The 19391-nt window shown below is 41.3% G+C and overlaps 1 protein-coding gene across 1 annotated transcript; it reads right to left on the bottom strand.

The window, feature by feature from the left end:
* Positions 1–1113: 1113 nt before the first annotated feature.
* On the bottom strand, positions 1114–8013 carry LOC108790895 (Krueppel-like factor 15). The gene is made up of 2 exons (XM_018561256.1): positions 7042–8013; positions 1114–1505 (listed from the first exon to the last, which is right to left on the bottom strand). The coding sequence occupies exons 1-2, from the start codon at positions 7995–7997 to the stop codon at positions 1331–1333; spliced, it is 1131 nt and encodes a 376-aa protein (XP_018416758.1). The 5' UTR covers positions 7998–8013; the 3' UTR covers positions 1114–1330.
* Positions 8014–19391: the final 11378 nt, after the last annotated feature.

Below are 19391 nucleotides of genomic sequence, written 5' to 3'. Positions count from 1 at the left end.
TGGTGGCTGGTTAGTAAAGGATCAGCAGACGTTGCAGAGCATAATGGCAATCTAATGAGCTGCCACACTGTGCTCAGCCAACTGATGGTACAGGGCTGTGTGGAGTCCAGCATAGCAGCAGGCAGAGGAAGTGGTGCCCCATACCCAGAACAGACTGCCTCATACCCAGTGCAGCAACTGCAGATTTCTGGGGTAGATTTCAGAGGCAGGTTGCTGTTGCAGGTGTGGATGTTTTGAGATGGGTACGGTTTGCCACCTTGCCGGGAAGTGCACTGTGTATCTTTCTGCATATACTGCCTGGGGACCAGAAACTGGCACAGTGTTACATGTACCTCTGTTTCTGTTGCCCTAGTGGCAAAACGGTAGTATGATAATCATTATATTACACGTGCCTATGTATATACATTTTTCCCTCTTGTATGCGTTTCAAAAACTCCCTGCCAGGTCGCTAAAAAAAATTATAAATCTGCCACTCCCTGTAAGACATAAGAAGTAGTATACTCACATTTCCAGTGGCCAGTTACTCCTACATCCTCTTCATTCCAGCACTGCAATTTCCACCAGTGTCTTTAACAATAGATGCTTCAGGGAGCGTCAGATACATGTGTCTCCCACCATGAGTTCTACTTCCATCCCCTTACCCCCACCTCACTGATGCGTCCTGTAGTGGCATAGAGGTCAGGAAGGAACAATGGCACACTCACAGAAGTTTCAAATGCTGAAGACACTGACAGAGGCAGAGGTAGAATACACAAGCTGCTGGAGAGGGGAGTATACTGCCTCTTCTCTTACAGTAAGATGTATTTTTTATTTTTTTTAACATAATACCCATAAAAATGTGGACATAACAAAATGCATACATTACTGACATGAATACACATATGTATTTTAACACATTCAAAACATAACTAAAATGAGGCTTTACACATAAATACAAATAAACATAAGTACACAGGATGGTACTTCAATGAAGTGACCAAATCATAGCCCACAGGATAAGTAACTGTCAATAAATCAGAGGTAGGGCAACATTCACAGGGATTCTGCTCCAAAAAAATAGAGCAGAGACTTGGAACTAAAAAAATGTAACCATGTTAAATACAGTATCCTGGCTTGTATCATAACAGTCAAGAAAAGCCTGCAATACAGTGTTCTATAACATTACGCATGCCCCACTAGTCTTGATTGAATTAAAGTGGCTATACTTTATTGGTCGTGTACAGTAAGTCTTTTTGCAGGTTGCATCCAAGGATTATGTACATGTTATAGTTGAAGCAACAAGTATTTCAGGCTGGCCAGATAGTGGAACAATACTAAAAACCAAACAATATTAAGTGCTGGTTCGTGGTGTCCGACAACCACCAACTCGCTGGCCACGATGTATCTTCATGTGTTTAGACAAATGGTCACTGCGGGCAAACTTCTTATCACACACTGTACACTGATATGGCTTCACACCAGAGTGGGACCTCTTGTGTCTTGAAAGCTCATCAGAACGAGAGAATCTGCAGAAAGTGCAACAGTGATCAAATGGTAATCAAACCAACATCCTACAAAAGAACTAACTCTTAATGATGGACATTTCAAACATTGATCTTTAAGCACAAAACAGTATTCCTGGACAATCGAAACAATGGCCAAAAATAATGGCACCTCTGCATTTCTGTCAGATAATGCATCACTTTGCACAGAAAATTGTTGCAATTACAAATGTTTAGGCATTCTCATGTTTATTTATTTTGTTTGTATTGGTATGACAAAAAAGTGGAGAAAAAAAAATAGCCAAAATCTGACGCATTCTCCAAAAATGGACTGGACAAAATTATTGGCACCCTCAATTAATATTTGGTAGCACAGCCCTTGAAAAAATAGCTGAAATCAGTTGCTTCCAGTAAACAACGAGTTTTATACACATCTCTACAGGAATTTTTAACCACTCTTCTTTCGCCAACTGGTCCAGGTCTCTCAGATTGGAAGTGTTCCTTTTCCCAACTGCTGTGTTGAGATCTCTCCACAGGTGCTCTATGATGTGTGCTTTGGGTCATTATCCTGCTGTAAGACCCATGACCTCTGACGGAGACCCAACTTTCTGACACTAGGCCCTACATTGCATCCCAGAATTCTTTGGTAGGCTTCAGATTGTATAATGCCTTGCACACAGTCAAGCCATCCAGTGCCTGAAGCAGCAAAGCAACCCCAAAACCATTAGTGAACCTCCACCATGTTTGACTGAAGGCACTGTATTTTTTTCATTAAAGGAGAACTATGAGGCGAGTGAAAATCACTCAGCCTCATAGTTCTAGGCTCAATAGATCGGGAAGGGAGCTAACACATACCGGCGCTCGCTCACTTCTCGATCTATCCCTGCAGAGAGCAGTGACTGTCACTCATGGCTCCCTGCAGGGATTCCCCTCCTCCCCTGTCGGATCCCCCAGCGTTGATTGGCTGAACGGACGGGGGAGGGTACAGCCGGCTCTGCCTATAGATAGGCAGAGCCAGCTGTCAATCACGCAGCTGGGTGGATCTCGACAGTAATGTCGGGATACGTCCCGGCTGTGGCGTCTCAGTATACTGCGAGCTGTAGCTTGCCATATACTGAACTTTGGGTGACGTTACCCTTAGGAGAACTATGGGGAAAAGCCCTGAACCCATAGTTCTCCTTTTAAAGGCCTTATTTCTTTTTCTGAAAACAGTAGAATGACGGGCTTTACCAAAAAAGCTCTAATTTTGTTTCGTCTGTCCACAGCACATTCTGCTAAAAGGATTATGGCTTCCTCAGGTTGGTTTTGGCAATCTGGCTTTTTCATGTTTCTGTGTCAGCAGTGGGGTCCTCCTGGGTCTCCTACCATAGCGTCCCTTTTCATTCAGAAGGCAACATATAGTGTGAGCTGACACAGTTGTACCCTGTGCCTGAAGGTCAGCTTAAATTTGTCTGGAAGTTGATCCTTCGTTGCAATATTTGATCAATTGTTCTCTTTTGTCCATGTGCCGCCCCAATGGGGCATAGAAGTTTATATAGATAAGGATTTATATAGTTATTTCTTTAAATCATTTTTCCTATAGCTATTTCTATTGTTAGTCCTTATGCTGCCATCTAGTGACCCTTTGTGGTAATACAAATGTTTTCTATATTTCTTTCCCTGATCTATGACACATTTCCTTTGTATGTAATGCCCCACCCTTCTTCCTGGTCAGTACTTCCTGTGTCATGGATGCAGCTACAGGCCACATGTAACAAGGAACACATGTATTCTACATAGTACGCTACAAAGTTATCATCTTTTGACCGCATAATACTTCAACTATTCATCTGTTGTTTCCTGTCATCTGCTGTAACCTGATGTTCAGAATAAAGCAACCCTTGTGGATGAAACGGTATTGGTGAGTTCAGCTATCTGACAATGATTGTCCTCAGTGATTGAATCTGCTTATACAGGCCAGGCATAGAGGTCTAAGCAAGGGATAAGTCACTAGCACAACAATCAGAGTCAGAATAGTCCACGTCCAGGAAGATTAGCTAAAGTGCCATGGGCTGTAAACTTCTTGACAATGTTGCGCACAGTGGACAAAGGAATATTAAGATCTCTGGAGATGGACTTGTAACCCTGAGATTGTCCATGCTTTTCCACAAAAACTTGGAATGCAATTATTTCTTGCAATTTGGAGAAGGTGCCAATCATTTTGTCCAGTCCCTTTTTGGAGTTTTGCGTGGAATGTGTCAGATTTGGCTTTTTTTTCTCCACCTTTTAGTGTCATACCAATACAAACAAAAAAAATAAACATGAGAATGCCTAAACATTTGGAATTGCAACAATTTTCTGCCTGAAGTGGTGCATTATCTGACAGAAATGCAGAGGTGCCAATATTTTTGGCCATGACTGAGATGTATACACACACACACACACACACACACATACATACAGTATGTGTGTGTGTGTGTGTGTGTGTTATTAGTTAAAGTGTTAATAGTTTATTTTTATCAATGAACCGAAGAGAAATCAAAATAAATCAATATTTTGCGTGGCCACCCTTTAGAGCAGCATCAATTCTTCTAGCTACACTTGCACACAGTTTTTGAAGGAACTCGGCAGGTAGGTTGTTCCAAACATCTTGGAGAACTAACCAAAGGTCTTCTGTGGATGTAGGCTGCCTCAAAGCCTTCTGTATCTTCATGTAATCCCAGACAGACTCAATGATGTTGGCATCAGGGCTCTGTGGGGGCCAAACCATAACTTCCAGGATTCCTTGTTCTTCTTTACACTGAAGATAGTTCTTTAAGACATTGGCTGTATGTTTGGGGTTGTTGTCCTGCTGCAGAATAAATTTGGGGCCAATCACACTCCTCCCTGATGGTATGGCATAATAGGCAAGTATCTGCTTGCATTTCTCAGCATTGAGGACACCATTGATCCTGACCAAATCTCCAACTCCTTTAGCAGAAATACAGCCCCAGACTTGCAAGGAGCCTCCACCATGCTTTACTGTTGCTGCAGACATTCAGTATTGTACCACTCTCCAGCCCTTCGGTTAACAAACTGCCTCCTGGTACAGCCAAATATTTCATATTTTGACTCATCCGTCCAGAACACCCCTAGCTATTTTTGGCAAAGGGAGGTCACACCAAATATTGATTTGATTTTGATTTCTCTTCTGCTCATTTACTTTCCAATGTGTTAATTGATAAAAATAAACTATTAACACTTATTTCTGAAAGCATTTTTTTCACACCTGCCTAAAAAATTTGCACGGTACTGTATGTATGTCTGTCTGCTGTCTTTCCACTTAAGATGCACAACTGATAAATGTCTGAGGTTTGGTGCAACATGTTTCACAGCTCAAGCTTCATTATATAAAAAATGACCCAAACTAAGATTACGTGAAATCTTTTGAGGCATCAAATTAAAAGGAGCAGTTACCATTATGAATTGTGACATTTGTATGAATTTGTTGATAATTTGATTATAAATAACCAAAAATGCATGCATATATAGGATTGAATTATTGTATTACATTTTAATAATATGTATTACATGATATTGAAGATTTTGATACATATCTAATATATGGGGTTCAATTAAAAGCAAACTTTGTAGTAGAACCAGTTTTAATTTCTTTTTCTTCTTCTGCATTTTAGCGGGCAGATTGTGACACATTGATGTAAGCGGGCCAACGCACAAGTGTTTCCCACTGAGTCTGTGGAGACAAAATGCGCTGTAATCTGCCAAAAAGAAGCTCATTCATTTTTTCCCCAGCAAAAGGTATTTTACAGCTTGCAACCAAACGCTGAGGTGTGAACGGGGCCATAAGAATGAATGGGATTTCTTGTTTTGCGCATTTTATTAAGCATTTTTATGCGCAACACAACGCCTAGGTGTGAATGGGGCCTAAAATTTAGATTTTACCTTAACTTTCTTTCTTAGTGACAAACGTCACCAGTACAAATAGAGGGGTGAATCTCCCCAAAGACCCCAAAAGTATTTGTTTTAACCTTTCCCCATTCTATCAAAAACTAAAAAATAAGTTGTCCTAGAGATAAAGTAACACTGAACGAAAAAAGTATTTCCCTATACCCAGTAACCGGCATGGATAGAGGAATCTGCCGCTGTAGCTGTCAGAATACATGAGCAGTGACTGTAGATGATTGGCTACAGTCACTGTTTAGCCGAAAGAACCCAATTAATGAATCGACTTTTGTTGAACTGGCAGAGCCACACACTGAGAATTGTGGCCAAAATTCTAACAGTGTATGGTCAGCCCTATTAGCCTCCTGGCTATAGGCTTCAAACTTTTCTCTTCAGCCCAGGCACACTGCTAGGTTTCCCGAGGAGCCAGAGGGCTAAGTTTTCTGTTGTGTTTGCTCTATCTCTGCAAGCGTTAGTAAGAAAAGAGTCATAGTGTAAAAGGATACTAACAATTATATTTTAGGATTGGGAGATCCTAAAATCTCCTCCACTCCTCACGATCTTGAACCTCCCTGCACCAGTCCAGAACTCCGATGAGCCTAGGACTGGGAGGTAAGGGATAGGAGTGTGCATTAGGCCACAGCAGACATGTAGAAATGATTGGGTGGCTATACAACCTCCCAATCATTTCTACATTAAAACGAACAAGCTGCAACATAAAAAGAAAGGCCTGAAGCTGCGTAATACAGCCACGGCAGTAAGTCCTTCATTTGATCGGTTACTGATTTAATGTTCTATTTCCCCCACAGCATTGTGCAGCTCCCTTCTGGTGATCAGATAAATCTTCTAAGGGTGCTTCAGCTCGAATATAGAACTTTAACATCCTCCTGGCATGGCAATCCTGTGTTCACAGTGGGGGTTGGGAAGAGGTTAATTTTCAGCTGTGTCCTTTTGAAATGGATTAGTTAGGGTCACTTTGAAGCGAACAATAATATAAACTTAGATTACGTACTGTGGTCTTCATTGCCAAATTTTATCAGACCTTTATATTTGATATGGGTATTACTTTTACTACAATGATTACCCAGACAAGCTCCATACGGTCACAATCCTAAATATATCCATTAAGAACTGACCTAAACCTGTTTCATACAATCTGATTAAACCCAGCATTTCTGCGTTTTTAATATATTCGAAGCATACTGTAGCCTTCCAAATTAATTTTCTTTATCATGATTTTTACTGAGCCAGGCTACCAAAATATAATCTTTGTCACTTAAAGCCGAACCGCAGGGAAATGAAGTGTTTCCCCTTGCAGTGGGGCTACCCCCACACTGCAAGGGTTAACTGCTTGTTTCTGCCTAGGGGGATGTGAAAAAGCTGTTTTACTTACCTGATCCCTGCTGCCATTGTAGACCCATCCCTACATGCTCTTCTTCTCTTTACTTTGGCAGTCTAAAGACTGCTGATATCATCCAGTACAATGCAGGCAGCCCCACTAAAAGACAAAACTTTAAATTTCCCTGGAGTTGGGCTTTAACAATTCACGTATAGCATTGCATTAAATATCATTTGATTTGCAACAAAACAGCATATATTTAAAATAAAAATATATTAAAAAAAGGACTGCTTCCCTTACCTCCAACCACACTCTGGCCAAGTGCAGACATAAGGTTTTTCCCCCGTGTGCCGTCGAAAGTGCGCCTTAAGGTGTGAACTTTTGGTGTACATTTTGTTACAGCCAGGGTGACTACACTTATGAACCCTGATTACAGCTGGTGTTCCCTTTTGGATCTTCTGCTGTCCTTCGCTCACAAATACACCTCCTATAGTCAAGGGTCTGACTGCCACTGGCAAGGGGGCAATTCTAACATACTTTTGGTCCCCAGGTGAAGCAGGCCCTGGGATTGGGGCCAATGACAGGCTTTGGCCTTGTACACTGATTACAAGCTGTGTAAGGCGCACACCACCTGTAGGGCTCTGTGCCAAAGAAGCAGCACCAGGCACAGACACAGGCTGGATTTGAAGTAGAACAGGAATACTGCCTGTTGCAGAAGGTGAACTGGCGGAAGCATCTGGTGTCTCTGGAGTTGGCACATCCTCAGATGGCTGAGCTGGGCCTGTAGTTTGAGTCACATGCTCATTAGTCATGCAGCCCTGCAGCCACGTGCCAGGAATGGGCTGCTTTTCAGCCAGTTCTTCCCTAATTAGATCCATGTTTTCCTTTAAAAACTCCTCAATTTCCTCAAGTGTAGGAGAGAAGTCCCCAGAAATCTGAGCACAAAAGTCTGGGAGTTTTAATTGGGTCAGTGAAGTTGTTTCCTTTGAATCCTCTACTGCTTTCATAAACTGGGACAAAAGAATTCCTTCAACCTCTTTAAGGCCACCTCTATCTTCACCATTCTCTTCTATGGTCACAGTTGCATTATTAAACTGTTCTCCCAAAGGCAGGGAGGGGCTGGCATTGTTTTCAAGAAGAGTGAGCAACGATACCTCTCCAGAATGAGGTACTGCCATGTTGTGTTCACAAGGGGAAGCAGCACTGGCAAGAAGATCAGAAGCAGAAAGAGGCTCACTGCAATTTAAAGAAACCATTTTGTTTTCCGTGCGAGGATCCCTTTACCCCTACATATGATGAGGTAGAGGAGCAGCTGAATAAATATGGAATCGGCCTTATAGAACATTTCAGTGATCTGTAAAGAGAAAATAACTAAATCAGATTACAGAATGTGTAGCATTTAATAAAGAAAGAAACTGCATATATAATCCCTTACCAGACTAGATAATGCAGGGTCAATACAAAAAGCAAGCAATTAACTTGGAGTCTTAAAGTGTACATCAAGGAATAATGGAAAAAAAATATGGAGTAAATCTTTGCAATACATACACATTTCTCCGTGTTTTGTCCCTTTACAAACCTTGCAAATTCAGAACAATCTGCCAGAAATACACTCAGTTCTAACTTCAGATTGTGGAATGACGCATTACTTTTTTGAAGTGAAATTGCAAGACCTGTTGTCAGCCCTGCCCAGTTGCCTGCTGTTAAACTACAAACCCACCCATTATCAAAAAGAAAAGACCAATGAAAAGATAGGTTAGTGAGGTTGAAAAAGACTGAAGAGAGCTAAGGGAAGGTAAAGATTTAAAGCAATGGATATAGAATAGGCTGAAACTGTCAGAGCCCTTCAAATGTTGAAGTGATACACAGAGACGGTATTTTGTTAACAAAGAAATGGCAAGCCTTAATAAAAAGATAGGCTTTGATTTGCTAACATTGGTTTTTAGAAGGAGGCTTTGGGTTTTGGAAAACCGTTTAATATGGTCCCTGAATGTGGAAATATATGCATTAGAGATACAATGCATGGATGAAATGACTGGTAGGAAGACTAGTAGCAGTTGTAAACAGAACATATTCAAAGTGGACTAAACTTAGCAGAACCATGGGCAAGAGTTTATTTTCAGTCTTATTGTGGTATCCTAACAGATTCAACAGAAAGCAACACAATCTTTCTTGACGGTGTCACAAAAATATGAATAATTATTCAACCTCAACAGGTCACTGGCATTACAGATGACTACAACACATTGCCATGCAGATGAAAAATGAATGTTGGTAAGAGTATGGACCTAGGTTAGGGATGCACCAATACTGATACTAGTATCGGTGCTGATACCGAGTATTTGGGCGAGTACTAGTACTCACCCAAATACTCAAGATACCAGAACTTCCAGTCAGAGGCAGTGCCGTAGGGGGAACATGAAGCCAGCTTCCTGTGCGATCAGGAAGCTGGGCAGCGGAGATTGACCCACCTCCCTGATTGGCCAGGAAGCCGGCTCCATGCTGATTGTCTGGGAAGCCGGCATAAGGTACCATCTCGACAGGAGTTTATAATTCATCTCCTCTATATAGGAAGATATTGAAGTTTCACAAGCCATCTGTAAAACCCTTGATCTATGTTGTTCTGGTAAGGGGACCTCCAGATCCCCCTCCCAATGCAACATGAACCCTAGAACGAATGGGGAACAAATTTGGGTCAGCATTTGAACCAACAATGATATACTTCTCTTGGGACATGATGCCCTTGATAATAACACCTCTAATGGGTTTAGCTCATCTATTGTTCTAATTGTTTTGGTAGCAATTGCCAAAAGTGAGTTAATTGATAATAACGCCACCTATCCAACATAGATGGAGATGACGATTTACATTTACAAGGTCGGCAGTAATTTCAACAAACCACGATCCATCACATGATGCAATCGTAGTGTACCTTCCTATATCCATTTACCAAAGCTTGAGTCTAAGTTCCAAGGGTGGAAATAATCATGTCCCAACAGAGGCATTAAAGGCGAATTATAGCGACACCCATATTTTTTGTGCAATGTTTCATACTGACAGAGTGTTTCCCACTAGTTGGTGCGATTCACTTGTTATTCGCCTATATTGCTTTGGCAGCCAACATACTATACTCAAATCCACCTTACATATTTCAAACTCTACAGCAACCCATAATTTAGTTCCGCTATCGTAAAGCCAGTTCAAAAGTCTATTCAGCACTGCTGCCTGATAATATTGTTTAAAATCAGGTATTGCTAACCCCCCTGTGATTTTGCTCTAGATAAAGTGCTGTATGAAATTCTCGCCCTCTTCCTTCCCCAAATGTATCTAGATACCATTGTCAGCAATGTTCTAAAGCTCTTAGGCAAAGCAATAGGAACCATCTGATTTAAAAATATACACCTCGGCAGGACATTCATTTTTATTATATTAATTTTACCCATGAGTAATATAATGCAGTCCATTTTTGCAAATCCTTCCAAATTGTATTGAAGAGGGGAATATAGTTATAGCTGAACAGATCCCCTGGTAAGGAGTAAGCTTAATCCCCAAGTATTTCAATTTCTGAGCTTGCCACCTAAATAAAAAGCTTGAATGCAAAGATTCTACCTCTCCAAATGACAGATTAATATTTAGTATTCCGACTTGTCAAAATTAATCTTAAAATAAGATATCTCTCCATATTCCCGCCATTATATTTGGAATGGTTATTCTAGGTTGTTGGATATAAAATAATGTATCATCTGCATACTTATGTTCCTTATTTCCTATAACCACTCCAGGAATATCATCATTTGCTCTAATACTTGCTAAATCCCAGGCTACCCTAACAAACGCTTTCTCTGCATCTGCTGACAATAGTAGGGTGGGCTGATATTGTTGTTTTGCATATGTCATTACCGCCAAAGTCCACAATGAGTTATCTCTTGCTTCTCTTCCAGTAATAAATATGGTTTGTTCAGCAGAGATAAATTGTGGTACCAATGGTAATAGCCTCCTAGCCAAGACTTTGGCAAATAACTTAATATATATATTTAATAATGATATTGGTCGGTAAATCCCACAACTCGTGGGGTCTTTATCCGGTTTAGGAATTACTGTTATATGCGCTAGAGTGGTTTCAGGTCTAAGCAGGTCCTACCATCAGTGAATTCACATATTTAGCTAACACGGGAGTAACTCATCTTTAAAAGTCCTATAATAAGTCAGTTTAAAGCCATCTGGACCTGGCGCTTTTCCTTTTGCCATTTCAGAAAAGGTACTCTCCAATTCCCCTACCTCTACCTCCTTTTCCAGGGCCCTTAACAATTCAGCTGGGAGTAAGGGTCACTTAACCCTCTCCAAATAACCCATTATCGCCTCCCGTCTACGGTCTGTTTTTTGCGTAAATTTTTGTGAAACATTATACAGAGTTGAAAAACAATTATTTAAATTCTCTAGCGATGTCCCTGGAGGTGAATACCATAGAATCTACTTATGTTTTAATTTTAGGGATACAAGATTGAGTCTTCCTATGTCTCAGTGATCTAGATAAAGCTTTTCCTGGCTTATTACCCCATTCATATTGTGTACATGCTATCCATTGAAACCTTTGAGCTGTTCTAGTGTTTAATAATTTTCTTAATTCTTCCCTCTTACCCACTTATTGTTGTAGATGATTAAGAAAGAAAAAAAAAATGTATGTAACCCCTCAAATTCTCTAATTTGTGTTAACAAGTCCAGGGGTGTGGAATTCCTATCGCAGCAGGAACCCCGGACTAAGGATTAGAAATAAGACTTTTTTTTCTTTTAACCGCTTGCTGACCAGGTGTTTAGACCCCCTTCCTGGCCAGGCCATTTTTCTGTATTCAGCACTGTGGTACTTTGACTGACGTTTATTCCGTCATGCAACGCTGTACTGAAATTAATTTTATACCATTTTTTGGGGACAGATAGAGCTTTCTTTTGGTGGTATTTAATCACCACTGGGGGTTTTATTTTTTACTATATTTCGTTTTTTTTACATTATGTTAGGAAACAATTATTATTACCCAATTATTTTGATAAAATATAAAAGACAGGGTCACGTCGGGTAAAAAGACACCAAACATGTCATGCTTAAAAATTGTGCGCACCCGCAAAAAAACTACCATACTAAAAATTGACCATAGGCGACGCTTTAAAAGCTTTTACAGCTCATCAGTTTAGTGTTATCAGTGATGGCTCTAGAATTATTGCTCTCACTGCGACGTTCGCGGCGATATGTAACATGTGCGGCGTAATGGGCGCAATCGTAGTTTTCGCACGCGTGCGCACCTGACGCATGTGTGTATGTATGGGTGTGGACTTTTCCGGAGCCCGCAACTTCCCACAAGGTCACCGCTGCCGCCCTCTGCCACCCCAAGGCCGGGCCTCGGTGGCCTTGTGGGAAATCCGGGCCTGGTGACAGGTCCTCTTTATGGAGACATCAGGGGTCTCCAAGACCCCTAATGTCACCTAGGACCCCCCTGAAGAAGCAGAGATCTGCTTCATCAGCTTTTTCCAGCCTCTGAGGCTGGAGAGTGACACGAGAATGGGGAAGTCATGTAATATACAACACTTCCGCATTCTGACACCGGAGAGGGGACCAGAGAGAGATTGTGTACCGACCTCCCTCTGATCCCGTCAGAGAAGCATTTTGCTGGTCCTGGGCTCGCACCGGGCACAGCGGAGCCCGGGACCAGCGTGACAACGGGAGGGGGGGCCGCGGAGGGAGGGGGGATACGGGCCGGCAGCTTATACAAGCGATCCACCGGATCGCTTGTATGTTAACGGGCATCGCTGCCTGTTTTTTAAATTGACAGAGTTTCCAGCGCGCCCGAGTGGGCGGGGCCAACAGGCCGTATATACACGGCCCGTTACATCCAGGAAGCTCCCGGCCGGCCGTTTCTGTACAACGGCCGGCAAGCGGTTAAGTCAAATAAGACAGCATGTCCCCCAAAGAGCTGGAAAAAAATAAATACATTAATGTTTGAGGTTAACAGTAAAGCACAGTGGAGGTTCCTTGCAAATCTGGGGCTGCACTTCTAGAAATGCAGTTGGTGGTTTTTGGTCAAAATTGGTGGCACCCTCACTGAGGAGACATGAAGGCAGATCCTCATTATTTGATATCTTCAGGTATTTCTTAAAGCGCTGCTGCTTAAAATCCCTCCCCCTCCGACCCTTTATCTTGTATATCTCTTCTATAAAGGTATTGCAGCTTTAAGGATTAGATACAAAAAAATAAAATAAAGTACAGTAAAAGTGTGTTATGAATATGTAAACTGTGTTTACTTGTTTGCTGTGAATGTATAGTTTGAAAAGTTATATTCTCAGACATCCTGGAACCTCAGGAGGTGGTTCTATGATTGCATACTAAATACACATTCCCATTAACTCTTGTGACAGAAAGCCTATTTAGCAAAACATTGACTTCATTGAAAGAGTCTGCACATTTTTGCTTAGCCACATCTGCTCTCATAGTCAATTATCCCGTATGGACCAGGGCAATTTCCACATATCAGTGGTCCTATTGATTCAATGAATACTTTGTCATTAATTAGAACAACAACTTTATATATACATATATTGAGGGGTATTTACCAGGACTGGAGAAATCAAAACTGGAGCAGCTGAGCATAGCACCCAATAAGCTTCTCTCTATTATTTTCAAAGCTAAACTGAACAAGTTGAAGATAGAAGCGGATTGGTTACCATGCACAGCTGCTCCAGATTCTGTCTGCCCCGGTTTAAGTAAATTCCCCTCATGCCCCCTCCCCAAGTGCTATACTCACCTGTCCATTATCCAGCGATATGCACATTTATGCCGCAGGCTTCATTTACACTTTTAAAAGATACACACACACACACACACACTTATTTCAAGACAATTGGGTATCCCCTCACATGCCAAATATACCCTGCCACAAAAAAGTCACCACCTATATTTAGCTAAGCAAATAGGTAAGAGCTTTCTATTGGTTAATTAATTAAAATTAATTCATTTGTTTTATGTGTTATGTCACCCAAAAAAATGGAGGTCAGCTACCTACCTGAATATACTGAAGGACCATGTCTTTCCATCAATGATTTTTTAATTCCCAGATGGCACAGGCATATTCCAAGATGACAATGGCAGGATTCATCTGTCTCAAATTGTGAAAGAGTGGTCCAGGGAGCATGAGACATCATTTTTACACATGGATTGGCTACCACAGAGAAGACTTTATGTTGTGGCTCGACTCTCTCATCATCACTACAAGATCTTGGTGAAAAAGTAATGCAACTCTGGACGGAAATAAATGTTGCGACATTGCATAAGCTTAAAGAAAAGATGCAACAGCGGATGCGTGCTGTAATCAAAGCTAAAGGTGGTCCAACTAAATATTGACTTTGTGTGACTTTTTTTGTGGCCAGGCAGTGTACTGTATAAGGATAATAATTCTAGGGCCATCTTTTAAGTTAAAGTCATGAGCTGTAAAGAGTAAAATGCAGCACCACTGGCCTAATGATCAATGTACTCTTACCAATTTTTGCAATTAATCCTGCATAGCATTGCATCTGCGTTTAGTGTCGCAGATGCAATGCACAGGCCCTTGCAATGTTTGCCCCCTGGCTCAGGTCAATACAGAGGTATAAACCTACGTGAGGAAGTGCAGTCCCAGAGTTGGGAGAGGGAGGAGCGATTGCCTGTGTGCTCTGCGGTGGCAGATGTAGTCATTCACTAGGATCGCTCCTGGATGCTATATTCAAAAAAGAAAAATACCAATATGCTTCAGACAGAAGCACCCCAAGGTTCAGGTAAAGGGGAGGATGGGTTATGCAACTATTCTTCATGTTACACCATATATATGGGTACAACATTAAATATGATCTAATAGGTGGACTTAGCCTTTAACTTTGTAATACACTTTGTGCCTGCAGAGCAGCTATGCATATTCTTAACCCTTGCAGTGGGGCTACCCCCCGTGCAGTGCAGAGGTAGCCCCATTGCACGGGTTAAGAATATTTATGCCCGGAGTTTTTCTTTAAAAGTATGACTGCACTTATAGGTTGATTTTCTTATACCCTTACGTATGCACAGCATTTTAACCACTTGCTGCCCAGAGCAATTTCTTACATTTGCACACACATGATAAAATCGGAATTTATGGCTAGAAAACAGCTTCAGACCCCCCAAAACAATGATATATTTTCTGAAAGCAGAGCCCCTGTAGAATAAAAAGATGCTAGTTGCAATTTTTTATGTTGCACGGTATTTGCGTAAATGTTTATCAAACAAGTATTTTTAGAATAAAATACACTAAAATGACATTTAGGCATCAGAAACAGAATATAATACCCAATTTTTTGGTCAAATATAAAAGATAGGGTCACGCCGGGTAAAATAGATGCCAAACCGCGAAAAAAACTACAATAACCAAAATGTCCTATAGACGACCCTTTAAACGCTTTTACGGCTCATCAGTTTAGTTTTAACAGTGATTGATGGGTCTAGAATGATTGCTCTCACTCCGATGCTCGCAACGATATGTAACATGTGTGGCACAATTTTCGCTTTTGCACTTAGGCGAATTTGACGCATGTTTGCGTTGTATGTGCGTCCACGTGGGGGGGCGGGAGACTTTAAATATTTGTAATCTGTTACACTCAGCGTTATTGCGATCGCATAGGGGCTAGCAAATATGTGACATGTCCTCTTTATGGAGACATCAGGGGTCTTTCAGACCCCTAATGTCACCTAGGGACCCCAAATAAGCTTCACCAGCTTCTTCTTCTGGCTCTAGGAGCCGGAGAATGTGCCCAGTGACACCGGAAGTGATGTAATGCACATCACTTCCGGGTCCAGTGATCGGAGGAGAGATCAGCGGCTGGATCTCTCCTCCGATCCATCAGCAGAGACCCGCTGTGCCGGTCCTGGGCTCACACGGAGGACAGTGGAGCCGGGGAAGCCGACGGCTGCGGAGGGGGTGACACAAGCCGCCGCACCGTACAAGCGATTCGGCACCTGTACAGACGTCGGATCGCTTGCATTTAAACAGCAATCACCGGCTGTTTAAAACAGTACCAAGAACACGGCTGCCTTCCAGCAGATGACGTACATTTACCTGAACCTGCTTGAAGTGGTAAGGATATGAACTAGCTTAATTTTTTTTTGCCGTTACTAAACTGCTCAAAAAAAATTAAAGGAACACTTTGAAAACACATCAGATCACAATGGGGAAAAATATCATGCTGGATATCTACTGTATACTGGACTGAGTAATGTGTTAGGAACGAAAGGATGCCACATCGTTTGATGGAAATGAAAAATGTTACCTACAGAGGACTGAATTCAAAGACACCCAAACATCAAAGTGAACAAATGATTCAGCAGGCTAGTCCATTGTGCTGAAATTTCATTGCAGCAACTCAAAATGGTACTCATTTAGTTTGTATGGCCCCCACGTGCTTGTATGGGTACCTGACAACGTCGGGGCATGCTCCTAATGAGACGACTGATGGTGTCCTGGGGTACCTCCTCCGAGATCTGGACCAGGGCATCACTGAGCTCCTGAACAGACTGACAGCGTCGGATGGACCGAGACATAATGTCCCAGAGGTGTTCTATTGGATTCAGGTCAAGCGAGCATGGGGGCCATTCAATGGTATCAATTCCTTCATCCTCAAGACCATCACTGACCCACCACCAAACCAGTCATGCTGAACGATGTTACAGGCAGCATAACGTTCTCCACTGTTTCTCCAGACCCTTTCACGTTTGTCACATGTGCTCAGGGTGAACCTGCTCTCATCTGTGAAAAGCACAGGGCGCCGGTGGCAGACCAGCCAATTCTGGTGTTCAATGGCAAATGCCAATCGACCTCCACGGTGCCGGGCAGTGAGCATAGGGCCCACTAGAGGACGTCGGCCCTTCAGATCACCCTTGTGAACTCTGTTTCTGATTGTTTGGTCAGAGACATTCACACAAGTGGCCTGCTGGAGGTCATTTTGTAGGGCTCTGGCAGTGTTCATCCTGTTCTTCCTTGCACAAAAGAGCAGATACTGGTCCTGATAATGTGTTAAGGACCTTCTACGTCCCTGTCCAGCTCTCCTAGAGTAACTGCTTGTGTCCTGGAATCTCCTCCATGCTCTTGAGACTGTGCTGGGACACACAGCAAACCTTCTGGCATTGATGTGTATTGATGTGCCATCCTGGAGGAGTTGGCATGCCTGTGCAACCTCTATAGGGTCCAGGTAATGCCTCTTGCTACCAGTAGTGACACTGACTCTAGCCAAATGCAAAACTAGTGAAAAAGTCAGAAAAGATGAGTAGGGAAAAAAATTTCAGTGGCCTCCACCTGTAAAACTGTGTTGGCGGTCGTCTCATTGTTGGCCACCTAGTGCACCATTAACACCAAAGCAGCTGAAACTGATTAACAACCCCCTCTGCTACTTAACTGATCTGATCGATATCCCAGGAGTTTAATTGACTTGATGCTATACTCTGATTAAAAAGTGTTCCTTTAATTTTTTTGAGCAGTGCATTTGATAATCTGCTGCCTGAAATGCATCCTCATTCAATGTGAACAATAAGATGAGAAAATGTACTGGGACCCATCATATCTGCGATTTTTATACTGTTTATCTATTGTTTATGTGGGTGATACAGTGAGATTAATCCGATTCCAATCACTTAATACTTCTAGAGTCAAACACAGTCTAGTCTACAATTGCCATCTTTATTCGGGCTATATGAGCCATCATATGGTATTTGTAAAAATACTGTAGAGATTTTAATGCTACTGATTCAACTTTTGTATTTGCCAATCCAATGGAAAATTTGTGTCTTCAGCTAAATTTTACTATAATGGAAATAGGAAGCGTAGAAATATCTTTATATTTTATGACACGTGTTTGTTCTGATCCTGAATGCTTTGAAAGTTAGTGTGGCTATATTTCTACAAGCTACTAATTTTGGCCCAAGTTCTTTTCCAGTCTCACAGATTTAAACTCAGTCATGTCAGCAGCACAGCTGCCTATCATACATAGCTCTCTCCTTACAGTATTGGATATACTGCATGACACAATTCCATTCTATTATTGGGACAGCCAGGGGAAAGTAAGAACTCTTAAGGAAAGCATGATTCAACAAATTTACAATAATGAAATACTAAGAAAGGAGGTAATTAAAAGAAACCTGTCAATGTACTAACTTTGCTGACCTTCTTAAAATGCTGGTTGATTGGCAGTCATGCTAACCCTCTTACTCTAATAGTTACATTAACACCAGAATAAGCATTTAGATTTACAATTTGAAATGAGTCTGAGGTCTTTCCAAGTTCCTTCAGAGGTTCTTTTGACCTCTTCTTACCTCCTATTAGGAGGTCAGCCTTGTTATTCTCCTTGCAAATAATATATGTGTGGGATTATTTATGTGGCCTCAATGAAAAATATATTGTTTCAAGTAGAGGTGCACAGAAATGAAAATGTCAAAACCGAAATTTAAAAAAAAAAAAAAAGGCTGTTTTTTTCTTACTTTAAAAAAAAAATTAAATATATTTTTATTTATTTTTTATAAACTTTTTAATTTTTTTATATTTAATTTTTTTTTATTATTTTTTGTTTTGTTTTACTTTTAGGGGCTTTGGGGAATTATTAGGGGTCTAAACAGACCCCTGATATTTCCTTTTTAAAATAGAAAGAGATTGAGAATACAAAGTCCTCAATCTCTTTTTCTGCAGCATCTGTTATAAATGAACAGGAATCCTCTATACTGAGTATGTTTACTATAGCCACAATCATGAATGAACAGGAAGCGATATAGATCACTTCTCATTCATTCATAATTGAGGACACAGTAAACATACTATGTCCTCAATTATCCTCAAGTACCTTTTTTCTTCAATAAACCACGCGTTACTGTGCACTGAAAACCGCACGTTTTTTGCGTGGTTTTCAATGCATAGGGATGTCTATGGGACCCAAACCACGCGACAACCGCCCAAAAAATAGCTCCATCACCTTTTGGTGCGACAGGCGATTTCGTCCACGCGACAAACCGCAAATGGTGTGAACAGCCTCCATTTGACTTCAATGTGAAACTGTTTTTTGCGCAATAAATCGCCTAGGTGTGAACCTAGCCTGAATCAGCGCAATCTAATTCAGATTGTAGACACATGCACTTTGATCCCCATCTGTTGCAAGAGTTACCTGAACACCCCACAGTGTAATTTTTAGGTTCTTGGAGTCTTCTTTTAGCATCGGACAGTCAGGTCACGGGTTGGATGTACTGGGCTAGCCAGTCTTGGACAAATTAGCAGCAAAGAGAACACCAGACCCTAGATATCTGAGATTTAAATAAGACAGGCCCACCTGCATACTCCATAAAGGAGGTTCTAATAACATTGGCATCTTATCTAGCACAACTGATTCTAATTTCCTAGATTTTGAGGTGATGTACTTACTTTATTACTTCCATGTGACAAATTTGCATTTTCCTTAATTTGCATGAAAATGAATACACCATGTCAATGTGTAATTTGTTCAACTTTATCTGTAGTCACTGTATCAATCAAGATAAAATGTTTATCTTTTTAAATATACTGAAAACATCAACAATTTTCATGGGGTGCCTACTATAATGCACACACAGATATACATACATTATATAT

This window comes from Nanorana parkeri, unplaced genomic scaffold, assembly GCF_000935625.1.
Source record: "Nanorana parkeri isolate BGI_ZX_2015 unplaced genomic scaffold, ASM93562v1 scaffold510, whole genome shotgun sequence".
Taxonomy (NCBI): Eukaryota; Metazoa; Chordata; class Amphibia; order Anura; family Dicroglossidae; genus Nanorana; species Nanorana parkeri.
Note: the sequence above shows the minus strand (reverse complement) of the source record. Positions and strands in the feature narration are given on the sequence as shown.